We start from the raw sequence: 18101 nt of genomic DNA, 5'->3' as shown, positions 1-18101 counted from the left end.
TTTTGGGACTTAATGTAAACAACTTAATAAGCCATACAACTAGGCAAGTAAACAATTCAAGTGAAAAGTACAATTTTTTACTAGCAGTTTAGCACCCAGCTCATCGGTATTCAACGTTGCAATCAGTCACAACACTGTGATTTTCTTTTAAATTCCATCCAGGGATTTTTCATGAATTTTAATTATTCTTAAATACAATTTAATATGTATAAATGTACTATATTGTAACTGATCCATCATCCTCCTTATCAAATGATACTGAAGCAGGGATTACTCACTACCCAGTTATAATTTTACGTTTTTTAAGATATTGACCAAGAAAACTATTAACTAGGATATAAACCAGAAAACTTCGGAGCCAAGGCTGCATGGGGGGTAAATACACCAACCCTACTTTTGTGAAATCAAAGGTCAGTGGTGGCGCTAGGTTTCCTCCGACAAAGGGGCTAGCACTTCCGACGGAGGGGCTAATTTTTTTAGAGAACGATAGGGCTAGGGGGCGACAAGGAATTGTAAGGGTACTGGAGACCGAAGGCGAGCGTTGCGAGCCGAAAATTCGGGGGGTCCGGGGGTACTCCCCCGGGAAAATTTTGGTGGCTACACCCATTAGATTGGCTAAAAATGCTATCAAAATGGTGTAATCGTGTTTTTTACTACGTTTTTTGACATATTACTAAGGGCACGTTTGCCCCCTCCCTTGCCCCTCCTAGCAAAGGGCAGGAGGGGCGCTTGCCCCCCCGCGCCCCCCTTCTCCGGCGTCCCTGGAAATTTTTTTTGAAAGCTGCCTCTAGATAAGCTTAAAACTACTCTAAATCTTTACAACTCATCAAACGTTGCCAATTCAAGTAGGGCCTATCTTTGGAAAGTATGAATTTAAATAAAAAGCAACCAACTGAACTTAAGGAAAACTGGAACACAACGTAACTTTATAGGAACAGACCTAAGCGGTGGAATACGCACTTCTACATATCGAAAATTCAAGTCCAAGAATCAAAATTGTTTCACAGAGCAATTCTACTCTTCGGGAACTTAGCCTTAAATCTGTCTACTACTGAGTCCAAGTCAAGAGCACTTCCACGGGCACGATGAATACCTAGCATCATCAGACTGTCTAGACGCTCGTCCTTCATAAGTGAGCGCAGATCACTCTTGATGAGGCGCATAGAGCTGAAGCTGCGTTCACATTCGGCTGAAGAGACTGGCAAAGTGCATGCGATGGATACAAGCCGGTGCAGCTCAAAGAAAGCTTCATTTAGCTTTTCCAAGTGTGCCTCTAGTTGCAGAAGTGTGCTTGGGCGGTGTTTTTCTTCTTTTCTTGAGAGCATATATTTAAATGTGGCAATTTCACTGCGTAGTGCACCAATTTCAGACTGAAAAAGCTCAGCAAAATTGACAAGAGTTGTTGGGTCCAAGTAGCTTTTCGACTTGGGGGCCAATGCAGTTATGCCTTTCATGATCTTTATGTTTTTTTCGTCAAACCGCTTGCAAAGTTCTGCAGTTGTTCTGTTTAGTATTTCTTTGACATTTTGTACGTAGCCATCAAACCCGCTTGCTACTTGAGGCTCTGAAGATGCTTCCACAACAAACTCTCGAAGAGAAGCAGGCGTTGCCCTCTTTCTTGGTGGTCTTTTTTCTTCCGGCAATTCCAAGCGATCCGCTGCTTCTTCGGCAGTATCCCAGAACTCTTGCTTGGACTTCGTGTGGCGGGCAGCGTAATCATTGTTAAATACGTCATTACATATACTACATCTAACACTGAAACGGGTAACATTTGTTGCCATATCGCTATCGCACAAAAATATTCCGATGTTGTAGGTTGGTTATAGCAAGCAAGATTTGGACGAACTGCACTATCCATAACATAAGATCAAATTTAACAGCATGCGGAAAACACCTGGTACTGAACATCTAAACAACCAATTCAAACTTCTTATAACAGATTATTATTTACCATGAAATTGATGTGTCGATGAGTTGTTTTGGGATGAGCTTCCTGAATTCTGATAACAGTCCTTTTAGAAATTTCTATTTCCGCCAAAACTTAAAAAATTCGCTCCGACAAAAAAAATTCAAGCATAATTTATCTTCCGACGGAGGGGCTAGCCTCCTCCGACGGGGGGGCTGTAGCCCCCCCTGCCCCCCCTCTGGCGCCACCACTGTCAAAGGTCCTCGTGTGTCTTCTATAAACTGATTAAAAAGCTCTAGGTGAAGGTAGATTATGCTTGCTGAAGTAATACCAATTGACTTGAATAATCTAAAAGCACTATTCTGCAAATTTTTATATTCAGTTTCAGAAAAATTAAAAATGTCTTGAAAAAAATTTTTCATAATGGAACATTTGAGAGATTTAAGGATAGGATCTCTTGAAGATTTTCGCACTTCTGAATTTCTTTAGGATTTCCGAATCTTTAGGAGTTTGTAGAAGTTTCAATATTTTCAAAATCTTTGCAGTGATCTGATATGAGCGTCATTGAGGCCAATCGTTATCTGAAGTAGACAGTTAACAGATCGGAGAATATAAAGTTATCCATCACTGAAAGGAAATATTATTTTGACAAAACATCTGGAAATGATTTTGTTTTGAAAACTTTAAAAGCAGGTCTTCTTTCACTTCGTTCAGCAAAGCCCAGCTCTTACAAGGTCTTACTGACAACATTAAAGCGAGAATGTTGAATGCCAGCATCGAGCAAGCCTTGAAGCAGCTAGAGATTTTTGTGCCGGAGAACTGGCCATCTAATGTTGATGTTTTGGAAGCTGGCTGGATGGTTGGAAGGAGAAAGATTACTGGTAGAGTTTTGTCAGTGATTTAGCATTTCTAATGAGCTGCAAGAGCTGATCATTTAATTCAGAGATTATGTCTGTAATCCTTGAAAAGCGCCGAAGGCCATGGAAAACCTCGTGCCAGGGAATTTCCAATAAGTACCTCAGAGGCCGAAAGAACTCAACTATGAAAAGAACTACTGACCTTAAGTCATCAATAGATATGTGTTTCCGTATTATTTATTTTCAAAGTAAAGCAGCCACCGTAAAAGATTGAAGAACTCCAAACTTTAATAGTTATTAATGATTAGGAAACTGTTGTATATCAAGCAAGTCAAAAAGATTGTTCCTAGTATAATTCTAGATATTTTTAGAAATATGCTTACTTGGACAATTCTGTTACTTTTGAGAAAAATCAAATTACTTTGAATTTCCCATTTCATCAAAGTTTAATTTGTTTAATTTATCATTGGTTGTGCTTAAGAGGATCTTCACGCCTATCTTTTTTATATTTGAGCATTCCTTCCTTATTCACAGTTTCTTGCAAATGGGGTCATTGGTTGCATTCTTAGGAAGGTGAAATCGAAATGCTTGGTAAGTTTGATTACGCCACTTCATTTTGCGGCCTCGTTTTGGAAAACGCTCCCAACTTTATTGTACGACTTTTTGAGCTCAAATTCGGTAAGAGACAATTTTTTCGGCAGGATGCAGATATGGATTCAGCAAGATACCATTTTTCAGATACCAGATATAGATTCAGCAAGACAGATCACCATACCTTTTGGCAAGATACAATTTTTCATATTTTATGGTTATATTTTAGATTTTAAGGAGAAATGAAGTTTGAAAACTTGTAAGAGATTTGACCGCAATTATCGTTCTGGGTGAAACTTTACCCCCCTGGTCGCCAGTCACTCCCTTAAAAGATTTTTGTTTTATGTTGTCCTAAACCATTATAGGGAGCAATAACATAATGAAAACTTCTGAGTACACTAGAATCCATGCTTTTTATCCAAACCAGCGGTCAAAAAGTCTGTACAAAAAAAATTGAAGTATTTTTCAAAACGACACTGTAAGTTGAATTGATGTCTACATCAAAGCAAAGGATCGCAGCATGTGTGGACAAAGAGAGTTGGTTTTCTCTCTGGGACTCCACAACTAGATGAAAGTGAGCCGGTTGTGGTTGGTCAAAAGCGGAGAACCAATCAAATGCGCTTTCCGTTCTGTCGCGTCTCGATCAGAATGTGGATATATATCTTCTGCTTACCTTTGAACAATATCCGACGCTTATACTCTGAGGAGTGTTGGATGCAAAGTGCTTCAGTATGATATGTAGTAGGTAGTATGATGAAAAACCTTTAGTCTTCTTTCTAGTTTTTTTTTAATTTGCGATACCAAAGGCCTATTTGATATTGAAAATTGAAGTGTAATCATCATTGTATGCTATTTGTAATGGCTTATCTAATTTACATAATTTATCTATAACTAACAACATTAGACATTGCCCTCCATTGTACATTTATCATACGAACAACCCCATTGCGAGCCTAGAATGTAACAAGCTTTGGTTCATTTGTCAATAGAGACGACTGACTTGAAAAATCTGGAAAATGACTCGTATGAATTGATATTTATGTCGGTCGTTTCCATAGATTTTGACCATAACATTTCGTTTTAGCCTTCGTTGTAAAATAACAAATCTTGATGCTGGTTCTAAGTACCAAAATATCTTGACACAACCATTTTCCTCAATGTTCCTACACTTGGAGCCTATAATTATAAGTTAAAGTTCTTTGCAAGAGTTGTTCTTTCTGTTTCAAATAACAGATTGCTGCATTTTGTGGCCTAAGTATCGCATCATTGGTACTAACCGTTCTTATGCTGGTATTATACGTGATTTCCTTGGTTTACTTCATTGCTTTGGACACTGGTTTTACCAGCTGCGGCACTTATGGCTGTTCCTTCATCAGAACAATTGCAAGTTCCACTGTGGAGGCATCAATTGGTTTATTAGGCTTCCTGATGCTGTTGATCTTGATTGAGCTTGGTTGCTCTATTGCTGCCGTTTTTTACTCCTGCAAGGCCTATTCAAAATGCTGTTCAACCTGCCTCATCAAAGACTGTTGTGCCTGTGTCGGCTGCTGTGAATGCGATACAAGGCGATTGAATGATAACATTCAGGTATGTTGTAATTTCGAACAACTCTTTGACCCAAGGTCCCCTGATACATGTACGCAATACCAGACATTTCCAGTGCTCGCCTTTTCCAAGTCTCTTTGCCAAACTCACGAACTCTATCCCGAAACTCTTCCTTCCTCCCTAGAACTTGTAAACTTTGAAATGCTGTACCCTCTCCCTGCATCCCAGTCTTTTACAACCTGTCTCTATTCAAAAGTAAACAAGCTTGTTCTTTACTCCCTTTCTTCTAAATCCCTTCTCTCTTTCTCTTGTCAGGGCGTAGCTAAAGGCTACTGAGCCTTTCACTCTCTTAACTAACTTAAAAAGCTCTTGGTAATCATGATTGCGACAAAAGTGTTTCTAATTGATAATTGTAATTCATTGATGCTAATCTAAACTATTATTTTCTACTTCACTGTGTAGTGTGGTTAAAACATAGGTTTAAGATAATTATAGATTGGTTCGAAGGGGAAATTCTTGAGCTGACGTGAAGTGCCTTGAGACAGGGTTACCTTTTCCGATAAAAATAATGGGGCATGGTTTAATTAATTACAGTTCCGAAACGAGAACAGCCATGCGTATTTGCAAAAGCCAAACCGACCAAATAAAATGTGATTCGGCAATTGTTCAACATTTTCTCACAAATACAGTGTTCCAAAACGTATAATGATGGCAATTTCAAAGTCATTTGAAAGGCAAGGTCGTCTTTGCATTTTAGGAGTTTTCGAATCTGTTTACATCAAAACAAAGAATCTCTACTTGAAAAGACAGAAAGAGCTCGTTTTCTATCTTGGACCCTCCAACTAGGTGAGAAATTAGCGGCTGCGATTGGTAAAAACAAGGGAACCAATCAAACGCCCTTCACGTTACTTTCGATCCACACTTGGACAGAAATTTTCTGCTTCCTTTCGGTCATTATCAGACTTTTTATAGATTTTAGGGTATCTTTTATCGGTAACAATTTTCTATACCTTGCTTGCCATTCCTTGCTTTGATTCAGCCAGATAAAGCCGAAACAAATATTTTCCTTTCGACTAGTCTTCCATCAAAGTTTTAGAGATAAATCATTTATGGTGTTGGTTCTAGTTCTAAGCAAGGTAAATGGCAACTTTAGCATGTTACCGAGAAAGAAGATATATTTGTTCTCCAATCTAGTTGTTCCAAGTTTAGATGCTTTTGTAAAAGTTTCCGAATTAGGCCAATATGCAAGACCTTCACAACTTAGGTTTTTTTAAGAAAGCTTTTATTCATATCGAAAATTAATTTGTCTGAAATGCCAAAATTAGGTCCGAAAATATTTTCGCGGATGTCTATTGTCCGAAATTTTATCCGCTTAAAATTTGTATACTTATTATAGACAGTGTCGACCATAATCTTGATTGAAGATAACCACAAGGCGAAGCACTGTTGTTAATAAAAATAAAAAGTTTTAAGTAGAAGAAAGTTGCACCGGCTATTAAAAGTGGTTACAAAGTACAAAAACTGAAAAAAAATTTCCATTCAAGCCTGCAGCAATTGAGTTAGGAAGACAAAATTTCCAGTCGCCAAACCAATACGGGCGTGATAATTTGCCAAGGGCACACCAGCAAACACAACAGCAACAGCCACTGCCACAGCCACAGTCTCTCTCACAACAAGCACCTCTGTCACAGCAACAGCTTCTGTCACAGCAGCGGCTTCTGTCACACCAACAGCTTATGGCACAGCAACAGCTTCTGGCCCAGCAACAGCCACTGCCACAGCAACTGCCTCTGTTTCAGCAACAGGCGCTTTCGCAGCAACACCAAGCTTTTGGACCTAACCCGTGCAGTGCATTACTCAATGTGATTATTAACATGCCTGGAGCGTCTTATTTGGTTGACACAGCAAAACCAGGCCAAAATAATTTGCAAGTTCAGACAACGAGTTCGGCAATCCACCCTAGAGATGGAATGCAACCCCATGGAAGCAGTCAGCATACAGCGGAGGAAAAGCAGGCAGTGAACCCAAGTGCCCAGGTATAAAAAGTCCAAATTAATCTCTTATCAGAGTAACTATGCACTCTAAATTTAGGTATTTTCGAATTCATTTAAGGTATATCGAAGCTGCATCTCGTGTTAAAAACCTTTGCTTTTGAATTCATGCTTTTTCTAGCCCCGGTTTCAGAAATATGTTGGAGATCTCGATGAATTGCACCGGAGAGATAGCTGTAACTAGTTTGCATCAATAACGGCGTGATTGCTGCAAGTCTCTGTCTGATATTTCAAAGGCTCAATTTGTATAGCACTTCGTCAAAAGCTTTTAATTACGGTGTTTTTTTCTATTTATGGACAGCAGATTAACCCGAATTTTACTGAATCTTCTATGATGGGAGCCCAAAAGATGTAGCACTCCGCAAGAGGTTATCCAGACATGTTTGTCAAAAGTGAGGTACGTTCGTTTAGTATGCATGTATTTATTAGAATCGCTGATGAGGTAACTTTACTGGTCTCTACTGTATTTGTTGCAAATTTGCGCTTAGTGGAGAGACTCCAAACATTATCCTAGGATTTATGTTTTTTTAAAGTCACTAGCACTGTCATTGCAGAGGTTTCAAAACACTAGTCTTACCAAGTTCCGGATTAAAGATCATATTGAGCAGTATTTCATTTAGCCTTATTTTATTCTCAAAGTCATCTATTTGGTAATAAGCAGAATTGACACCAAATTAATTACTTATCATATTTATTTCTTTAAGTCCATTTTTAAGTTTTGAATTTTTTCTACCTAAGGCCGTTCCCTTTTACACTGTATCGTTTCTCTTCTGTTTGAGTTATTCCTGCATGTTGTTTTATGAGCTCTCAGTTGGCTTATGTATTTAGAAAAAGCGAATCGTTAGTAAGTGCGAGCGTAAAGCGCCTTCTGAAAACCCTTCGTCAGCGGCAAAATAATATACTTGCTGTTGGCCTGTTACTTTTTGCGCACATTCTTATGATTAAGATTTTTAGATTCCCCTTGTAATATCGAACTGTTGTTGTTCATCGTTTTTGTATATTTTATATGTATTATCGAACAATTATGGTGCAGTGATAAATGGCCTGTCCGGATAACAGACCGATATTAATAATCTGATTTTGGGAAAAAGAGGAACTGACCCAGCTTACTCAATTTGAACAAATACACACAATTCTATTGCGAAGAAATATAATTCACTATCATGTAAAATTATCTAGCCCATAAGTAATGCAGTATAAAATTCATTGCTGTGTCGCCAAAATCTTGTTCACGATTTTCTTCTTTCTTTCTAGGCCACGAAGAGGTTCTTTTTAACCGCGCGTTTGTTGTGATTTTATGTAGCTGACTAGTCATGAGATTGACCAATACTTAATATACTTTTTCATGCATGTCATTAATTATCTTTTATGCCTAATTAGCAGTCAACACATCTTATACAATTATGATTCACTTCATCAGAGGCTTCCTGTGTATTTTATATGTACTTTTCTTTTGAATTGAAACGCGTTTACGTTGTTAGCTTGACGTTTTCAGCTTGACGTTTTCAGCTTGATGTGTTAGCTTGAGGTTTTCAGATTGACGTTTTAGTTTGACATTTTAAGCTGGACGTTTTCAGCTTGACGTTTTCAGCTTGACGTTTTCAGCTTGAAAATAGATGAGGCTACTGACACAAAAAGAAAATATCCTTCTGAACTAAATTTTATGGTTTAAAAATGCTGTATCTTATTTTGGAGCTTACCAATGTCTTGGGGAAAGCTTTGTTGTTGACCAATCAGTGTCGCTTGCCTATTGAGAATGTTATCACCTTAGGACTCCATTGGTAACATTCTGAATAGGCAAGCGGCACTGATTGGTCAACCTCAACAGTCATGTGCTCGCGTTTCTGATTGGAAAGCTTTGTGTTATCTCGTTATTGTCGTCAATAGATGTGTCCTTTTCAAGCGCTCTGAAAAGTACTCAATGCTCACTGGACCAAATTTTTTCTCCACTGGTGCAATTACCATCGAAACATTAATCTGATTAAAAATCCTGTTAGCACTTTTAAGTGGCAGCCCCAACAATGATTTGTCAATGGGCCCTAATAATAATAATAGCCAATATTTTTCTTTTTTATGGCTCTACAGACTTCTAGCATTATAGTTAATTGAGCTAAATTAATCTAACTATTTACAAGAAGAAAGTAAGCATACCATGTAAATTTGTATGCTATATTTGATACAAGTATTGTCCATAAATTTTGGAATTTAAATTTTTCAAATTTTTAAAGTTTTTATTTGAATATAGGAGTAGATTAGGCTCTTTATCTTTATCAAGTCAAGCATGATGCTCCGTAAAATACCACCTCAAAATTTGATTGTATCAATGCTACTTGTTGTTGCAGGAATTTTGACATAAATCTTTTGTCCAAAGGCCGTTTTAATGAAGTAATCTTGAATTGAAGGACGAATTACGATAGTTGTGTGTTTTCTACATCTCAGTCATTAGAATACGAAGATTTTGGATATGCACAGCCCTTTTGCCGGCAATATTTTCTTGCGAACAAAATAGTACCTTGAAAACTCTTATATGTACTATAAGATTTGCTCCAACGGTATATAGGTACAATAGTTTTGTTTTTGCAGATCCAAGTCGCAACCATATCATATTCACTAATTTTTCCTACGAGGCTTTTACACACAGGGATTTGACGTGGTTTTTCAAGTTAAGTCCAAAAAATACTGCCAGTAGTTTTGATGGATTTTCGATCTTGAAATCTGAAGATTTTTTGTGTTTTGTGGATATAAATATACAATTTGAGGATCATTAATTGAATGTTGTTAGATAACGCTTAGATTGTATTATCTTCGGCAGACTATAGACCCAGAAGCCTTGATGGAGTTTAAAAAACATCGATGAAAATATTGAATAGTACGGGACCTGATACGGATCCTTGTGGGGTGCCTTTTCTGACATCAAGATAGCTGCTTCTAGTTGATTTCAACTTTACGCGCTGCTTACTATATATTAAGTAACTGCAAAGGATTTCGAGACAAGCTAAAAATCACAAGCATGAAGTGTTTCCATGAGTAGTATCCTCTGATAATTTTAAGCCGCGTAACATACTGGTCCGCGGCTTAACAGGAAGTAACATTTCCGGAAGCGTAAAAATGCACTGTCAGCAAAATGGTTACCTTAGAATTTTTATAATCTGAAGATATGTTCGTAATGATCTTGCAGAACTGAGTAAAGTAACCAAACACCCGTCTGATTGTCCTGTAAGCAAAAGTCATGGCTGTTGGAACTTTCTGTTTTGTGGAGCAACTTGCTTCTCTGAAGTTTAACGATATAGTATAATCGCATAGCTGTGGAGCTGTGCTTTTTATGGCAGAAGCATGAAGTTTGGTAGTACATAAATGAGTAATGCTGAATAAAATGAAATGCATATCAAGCTTTGAAAATGCCCCAACACTCTACTTTTGGACTTAGGTACTTGTACCAAGTCCTCTATTGAGTATAGCATTACAACGTCTAAACTTTTCAAGGGATTGTTATAGTGTCTTGTTTATTATTTTTTAGTATTTATAGCATGAATTTTTATGGCGTGAATTTCACTCAAATCTTGCAGCATTCAGTACGCTTATTTCCTGCTGTCATCAGCTAAAGAAATCTACTAAAGCCTTTGTTTGGCAAAAAATCGAATTCATAATGGCAAATCCTGGTTTGGCACTTTTTGACTTATTTATCTTACTTGCCTTGGAACCATGATGAAATAATATATTATCTTGTTAAAATTGAATCTTGCAATTTTTAAACTTATTAAAAAGCGAAATTGGGCGTTGCCCAATTTTGACGAGAGTCTAGGGCGTTGCCAGAAAATATGGGACCACATCCATAAAGGAACCCACTCCTAACCTTTGATATAGCTTAATAGACTCAAGTACAAGCAGCTTAAAGTTCTGGGCAGGGAATGGACAAGAAAAGTTCACTTTTCCCCATCAGGGAGCCGATGCACCAATCCTACCTTGGATACCTAAGATATGAAAGGGGAAGAGAAAACAGGACTGGAAGATAGAACCTAGTCTTTCCCAAGCGAAAAATAGCAAGAACTTTGAAATGAGTTTCGTGATAAAAATAGACTCTAACCTAGTTCAATAGAATTAAGATGGAATTGAAGAAAACACTACGCTTGATATCAAAGGGGGAGAGGGACGGGAGAGGAGAACAGCGTTGAAACAGCATACCAAATAAGCACTATCTGAGTCAAGGGACCTACACTTTCGCGTGAAAGCCAAGCGAGTCTGATGAAGCTTTAACTTTGTTCTGTGATACAGAAGCAGGTAACCTAGTAATATGAAGCTAATCTCAAATGTTGTTAAAAAGAAATTCAAAGTAAGTAATTTGAGAAGACTTCTCAGGATGTTTCAGACTGCTTCGAAATCTAAACCAGGAAATCTCGTTATATTTTTGTTAGCTGAATAGCAGCTTAGATACGTTTCGAATATTTCATAAATTCGCAAAGCAGAGCATGAAAGATGGCTCATACTTAAAGTCTATATATGACAAAAATCTAGGGAAGGAGGGTTCCCTTATTCGCAGGGCCGGATTATGGTTTTGTGGGGCCTTAGGCCAAACATATTCTGCGGGCTCTTAGAGTGTGGCAATGTGATGATGTCATCCAAATCTACTTCAGATTTTTTTGATATTGAACAAATGACATCAAAAAGGCAATAAAAAACTTCAAAATTTTCAAAGTCATCTAGATCTATTACAGCACGGCCGCACGCATCTTGAGTACAGACCTTTCCTTATGATCCCGGTTCTGAAATTTATGTCATTTAGATTTAAATTTGATTGATGCAATAACATTAATTACAATGATAACACTTACAAGAAATACTATCGAAGATAACATTTATATAATTTTTTCAATTTACAGTGATGTTGTAAAGGACACTGAGAGATTCCTGTTGGACACTGTAGTGTACGAACTTAGGTATTTCTGTATGTGTTTGGGCCAGGAGATTTTTATATCAGTTTACAATTTAAGGTTTTATTGAAGTTGAATAGTATTTTAATTATTAGAATTAAGAAACTGTAAGAAAGCAAAAATAAAAGATGAAGAAAGATACAACAAAAAAGAAAGATTAAGCAAAGAGTAAAGTATAAAGGCGACACGATATTTTTTGTTTTTATTGTAAAGTAAGGTCTTCGTAGACCAGGGCCGTCGAAACGTATTTGAAAGTGAAAGGGCCAAAATCTGGAAAGGGCTTAGGAATGGCCGCCACCATGGTTGGAATTTTTAGAATTATTGTATTTTAGGGATAACCAGTGATTGTATCTGAAATGGATTTTGACTGAAGGAAAATCTGGGGCAATATGTTTAAGCTTTGTTTAATCAATTTACTCCACTCTTTACAAAACACCGTTTCTTATTTGAGTCATCTGCATAGTCTCGTCTATTGTTATGTTGATTTGAAGCAGGAAAGGTCTTGCAAAGCTTTAGAATAACATTTATAATATAGCTTTATAATATAACTCTTTTTTAGATTTAAAAGTACCCAAAGAAAGATTGAGGAGAAAAGTAAATGAAACACGATTTAATCAAAAACATTAACAATGAAATATCAACAGAAGAACTTTCAACAAAAAATGAAAGATAAGCTTAAATTTTTAGATTTTAAAGTAAGGTGTTTTGTATGCTTTTTGTTAACAAATAGGCCTTGTGAGCCAAGCTTTGGCCGTAGAGAAAACGAAGCTAGGTCAGTTTATGCTGATACTAAGTTTTTCTGGTCAGCTTTCGCCATCTATTTTCTAAGCCAAGTTGTTATTACTCGTTGTACAACTTGGACATGATGACCGATTTCCTTGATAAAATTCCCACATTCAATGTTGCAAATGTCTGGAACAAAATTTGATATACAATAAAATAACGATTTTGTACAGGAAACGAATATTTAGTACGACGTTTCGAGAATAACTCCTCATCAATGTTTCCTATGGTAAGACATAGCAACCAAGCTAAAGCTAAGGACACATTTAAGAGAATACTAGCTAGGCACAGTTACTTACAGAATATAATACTACATTTCTTTTGACTTTTGCCTACATTTTTTTGCTCTGCAGAAAAGTGGGGAACCATGCCCCCCCGGCCCCCCGGGATAAAGTTTTGGAAGAAACCTATGCGCGATTTAGTAATAGTGACTATAGCATTTGATGTGCTTTGGCGTAATGGAGGCATCTGGAGACTAAGCAAAAAACTTCTAAGAGACTTTTTTCACGGACAGCAAGAAGATCCCATTTCAAACACAATAGAAAAAGATGAAAATGAGAATTATTTTCTCGTGAACTAGGGAACTGAGTTTTAGAGCTTCAGTTGAAGAGCTTTCAAAGTTTTCAAAAATTATTTGAACTTGGGCAAAGCATTAAAGGTATGGACGTAAAAGCACCCTTTTGGTCGGGGGGCCTTGGTTATCAAACTAAAGCAATGTTTTCAATCACAGTGTTACGACACACTAGCGTGCCTTGAGGTAAAGCCTAGTGTGCCGTGGAAAATTCTCCAATTTCACTTAATTGGTCTATAAAATTGAAAAAATAAATAACTATCCGCAAATAATGTGCCGTGGATAGAAAAGGTTGAAAAACGCTTAATCAAGGTGCCCTAAACTGCTTTATGCGACTGGCCCGTGATAAAGAAATGCAAACGTGAATGATATCCCTTTGACAAAAATCATCATAAAAGTCTGCTTCTTCTACAAATAGATTAGGAATTTCTGACCACCTTGAAAAAGTGTGCGAATTGCTGAAAGATAAGCAAAAAGTGTGCGAATTGCTGAAAATGTATGAAAGTTTAAAAATGTACATTAGTTAACATTATTTCAACTACGTTGCATTTTAATCTTTTTTGGCTAACATTAGAAGCCCACATGTATTAGAGTAAACTCCGTATAAATTTGGCGTTATAATTTTTCGGGCAAGAAAATTGCAGCCCCCCCCCCCCCCTACCTGAACTCACCCTGTACAATGAAATATCAGATCTGCATGACTTTAAATACATTTTGATAATTATTGAGAGGCCTTTCGACCTCTGCTTCCTTGGTCCCTGAAACCAGTGCCTGAAACAGGTGAAATATGGCTTTCCGTATCTAAATATGCAAATTCGAGGTAATCTGAGGATCTTTCGTGAGCTTCCAACGATTTTTACATGAAGTAAAGTGAGAGCCCTCGCTTCCATAATCTCAAATCAAAGACCGAACAAAAGCACCAAAAGTTTCAAAGAATCGTTCAAGGTGTGTGCCTGTGCAAGTGTAGCTTTTATCACTCGTCGAAGTACACGAACGAACTGAATAAAAATGGCGTACACGAGCACTGAATATTCTTCCCGACCACCGCCTTACAATCAACAGATTGGAGAGACTGGCGTGTTTGTCGTCAACCAGCAGCCTCAGTCAAGAAGGCAATTTCAGTTTCCTATCAGCTTTCCACCTGGACCTGTTTTGGCCGTGTCGATTGGGAAGTGTATCATTGGGTCTCTGTATATCATATTTGGCATTGTCAACATTATTGCTATCCCCTACTTCACCTCATATATTGCATTCCCAATATGGTGCGGTCTTTTAGTAAGTTGTTGGACATTTTACTCATCTCAATCTTCGAGATTGGCCTGACTCAAATACTACGTTCTGTCAATACTATAATGCAATCTTTGTCAGTTTTTTATTTAGGCTCATTGTTGTGTGCAGAGACTCAGGCGCAGTTCTTCCAAAAATGGCCTAACACAGCTGAAGTTACTTTTTCAAGTAGCTGCAAAAAATTTTCTATCAACAATATATACTATTTCATTTTCATTTCATTTCAAAAATCTTTACACACGAATTCCCTATCAGCTATAATACAAATAAAATAAACTACTTCTATTACAATTACTTCTCTAATATATATAAAATAAAGGTGTTGCTGTTCTACCTAGGGACCGTGTTTTGTTTAGGGAATTTATTAACTTTGCAAGAGTCCTTTCAAGTTTCTATTAAACATGGAAATTGTGGGGCTCATTCTGATGTTTCTTGGAATCTCATTCCATGTTTTGGCCCCAGAATGAAAGAAAATTTCCCTTGAGAATTCCAAATTTTGCCTTGGGATGTCAATAACAAGCTGATTCCTTGTCGAATACCTGGATATCTCTGATCTAGTAATAATTTACCTTTAAGGCTGTCAGGGCAAAGACCATTCATCATTTTGTACGTCATTATGGCCCTGTCATATTTAATTAGATTCGAAACTGAAAGCCATTTACAGATCCACCCGTCCTCAAATTTAGCATTTTCAATTGATGTTTGAGCCCTGTCTTGAAGCACTGAAGATGTTCAAGCTTTGTAGCGGACAGACTTCCCCATAATTCATCACCGTATCTTAGATGGCTCTCGAAAAGTGCCCTGTAAACCTGGTCCAATTTCAAGTGTGGGAGTATGTTTTTAATTTTCCTCAACGAAGAAAGACCACTTTTAAGTTTACACTTAAGCCTCTTGTACTGCTTGTTCGAAGATAGGTTTTCATCGATAGTGACCCCGAGATATTTTACTTCATGGGCTCGTTGGATTTTTTCTCCATTTATTTCCACATTTACCTCCCCCTGGATATGGTTAATTTGTCTTTTATGACCAATGACCATATATTCAGTTTTATTGGTGTTCAGACTAAGGCAGGAACCCTGGGGAATACCGCACTGAACCTTCTTTTGTTGTGAACTGGAACCATTGATTTGGCAGTATGTACCCTATCAGTTATGTATGATGTAAACCACTGATGAGGGGTTCCTCCTATTCCATACTTTGATATATAACTTAGAGAGCAGAATTTTGTGATCCACAGTGTCAAATGCCTTCTTTAGATCAAGGAATATGCTAATATTTATTTCTCGTTTATCGGCATTTGAGAACCATGAGTCAGTAACATTGAGTAATGAGGTCAACGTGTTGTGCAGCTTTCGAAATGCGTGCTGACATTTTCAGGCCTGGCCGTTTGAGGCGAGCGATAGCTCGCGCTCGCCTCCACGCTCCCCTCGCAACCTGAGGCGAGCTATGAATTGCTCTCCTAAACAGAACATGAAAGGAGAATCGCTCCCCTAAAATTTCCATTCATTTGCACTTTTCCTATTCAGAGAACCCTGAAAACGTACAAGGGTTAATTGGTTTATTTTTGTAACAGCGATTTCTCCCATCATTGCATAATTTGCAATTTACTTTTTGCTTGTTGGGCGGTTTTTGTTATGATAGGCATAAACTTCAATCTATTTGAAAAAGGATAGTTAACTGAAAGGTACGTTTGTAGCGATTACAACCTTTAAATCTCAAGAAAACAGGAATATTTTTGGAAGGAAAGTCGAAGAATTTGGTAGGAATTGTAGCTTGGGGATATAATAAGACAGCAGGTCCCTTCCAGCAATAGAAACCAAACTATCCCTCAAAAAGAAAAAGGTACTCTGTCTTGCAGATCAAAAACGACAACCAAAACATGGAATTCCACTATCCAGCAGCATTTACTGAAAAACCCAGAAAAACTATAACAGCGACATGTTTCGCATTATTGGCAAAGCCTGATCATCGTTCCATCTAGCTATCTACTATATAAACATGACAGACCGCTTTTGTGTAGACCGAATGAGTTCGTTTTCACCTTAGGACTCCGTTGGTAATATTTTCAATAGGAAAGCGGCACTGATTGGACAACCTCAACAGTAATGTGCTCGCGTTTTCTGATTGGCCTATTTCGATCCAAAACTGGGAATTTTAGCGAGTTTTCCATCTATGTTCTGACGTCTAATTCTCTGAAGAGTGCTATACGTATAACTCAAGTTTGTTTCAAAATTTGTTTTTCAAAGCCATTTTCAAATTTTGTGCAATAAAAATATTGTTTTGCAAGAGAATTGTTGTTTTTGTGTTGTGGCAGCTTTACATAAAACTGAAAGAGTCTGTTCTTTTAAATACTTCAAGTAAAGGGGGTGCCTAAGTCTCGGTTAAAGCAAATACAAATTGAAAGAAGTAAAACAGCACACTCCTGACTGAGGCTATTAAAAGCAACCAACAGATACTAAAGAGGCTTATTAAGTCATCTGTCAATTGTTTTTAAAGTACATTCTATGTGTTAATGATTTAGCTCGCCTCAGCAAATGAGGGGAGCAATTCACAGCTCACCTATAAAAATACAAACGACCAGGCCTGGGAGAGCATGCTTTTTTCCCTCAGAAAGGTGGAGACTTGATCATGTGCGATTTTCTCGATTAGCTTGGAGAATACCGAGAGTATGGATATTGGCCGGTAGTTGTTCAAATCACTTTTCGATCCGGTCTTAAAGACTGATGTTACCCTGGCTACTTTCCATATGTTCGGAAAAACACTGCTTTCAAGAGAGTAGTTGACTATATGTATATACTGCTGCGGAGCTGTAGATACTGTTTATGTATATACTGTGATTATAGTGATTCAGACCATAATTAGACCAGGGTTGAATCCATGTAAACCTCATGCCAGATAATGGCCAGTAAATTATGAAACAGTGGCAGAAATTATGGGGGTTGGGCCCCTGGGCTTTCGTCGGATAATTGACAACCGTTTAATGTGGCGAATTTACTGCAAGAAATCGTCCTGAAATCTATTTTAAGCTAATCTAAGTGGCATGTTCTCCTTTTACCACAGGGGCCTCTATAACCTCTCTGTGCCCTTTTTGCAAAATTTTAACATAGCATAGCGGATAAATTTTTTTTAAACCTGCTGATTTTGAAGGCAGTTGTTGAAGTTGTTTTATATGAAACTTTGATTCAATGTGTTATGCAGAAAATTAAGGATCAAAAACTACTCCATAGAGTGGCAGGCAATATTTTAACATTATTTCTCTTTTTTGTCTAATCAGATGATGCAATTTATGTTTTTATGCTGCATGTATCTATGGTGAATTGCTTGCTGAATCCTAATAGAGTCTCACTCTCAGGCCAAAAGCCTCAAAGTATTAGAATTAATGACCTAATACCTTGGGGCTCCATTACTGGGCAGCAAACCCCTGTATCAAAATACGAGTTTGCTTGTGTAGTTTTCCCTAGCCATCATCCATATGTTTTTTGTCGGACCTATTTTTCACTCAAAACTAATCCCATGGGAAGAGCTATGTCACCACACAGACATCAGTGTCTGGGAAGTGACATCAGGGATCAGTGCCTTCAA

The 18101-nt window shown here is 37.6% G+C and overlaps 1 protein-coding gene across 4 annotated transcripts in view; it reads left to right on the top strand.

The window, feature by feature from the left end:
- The window catches only part of LOC135686373 (uncharacterized), a 31366-nt gene that overhangs the window by 3871 nt on the left and 9394 nt on the right, over positions 1 to 18101 (top strand). The window contains exons 2-7 of one of the 4 annotated variants that reach the window (XM_065202590.2): positions 2621 to 2787; positions 3298 to 3354; positions 4588 to 4941; positions 6444 to 6935; positions 7252 to 7347; positions 8205 to 8371. The exons of 1 other annotated variant lie outside the window; for it this stretch is intronic. In XM_065202590.2, coding sequence (XP_065058662.1) covers positions 2737 to 2787; positions 3298 to 3354; positions 4588 to 4941; positions 6444 to 6935; positions 7252 to 7305 — 1008 coding nt within the window. In that variant the 5' untranslated portion in view covers positions 2621 to 2736 and the 3' untranslated portion in view covers positions 7306 to 7347; positions 8205 to 8371. Of the gene's footprint in view, positions 1 to 2620; positions 2788 to 3297; positions 3355 to 4587; positions 4942 to 6443; positions 6936 to 7251; positions 7348 to 8204; positions 8372 to 14107; positions 14508 to 18101 lie in introns of those variants that run through there. 2 more of the 4 variants (XM_065202589.2, XM_065202592.2) reach the window with 2 other exon arrangements.

This window comes from Rhopilema esculentum, chromosome 6, assembly GCF_057945365.1.
Source record: "Rhopilema esculentum isolate cy_ngs chromosome 6, ASM5794536v1, whole genome shotgun sequence".
NCBI lineage: Eukaryota > Metazoa > Cnidaria > Scyphozoa > Rhizostomeae > Rhizostomatidae > Rhopilema > Rhopilema esculentum.
This window is presented reverse-complemented; position numbering and strand designations above follow the sequence as displayed.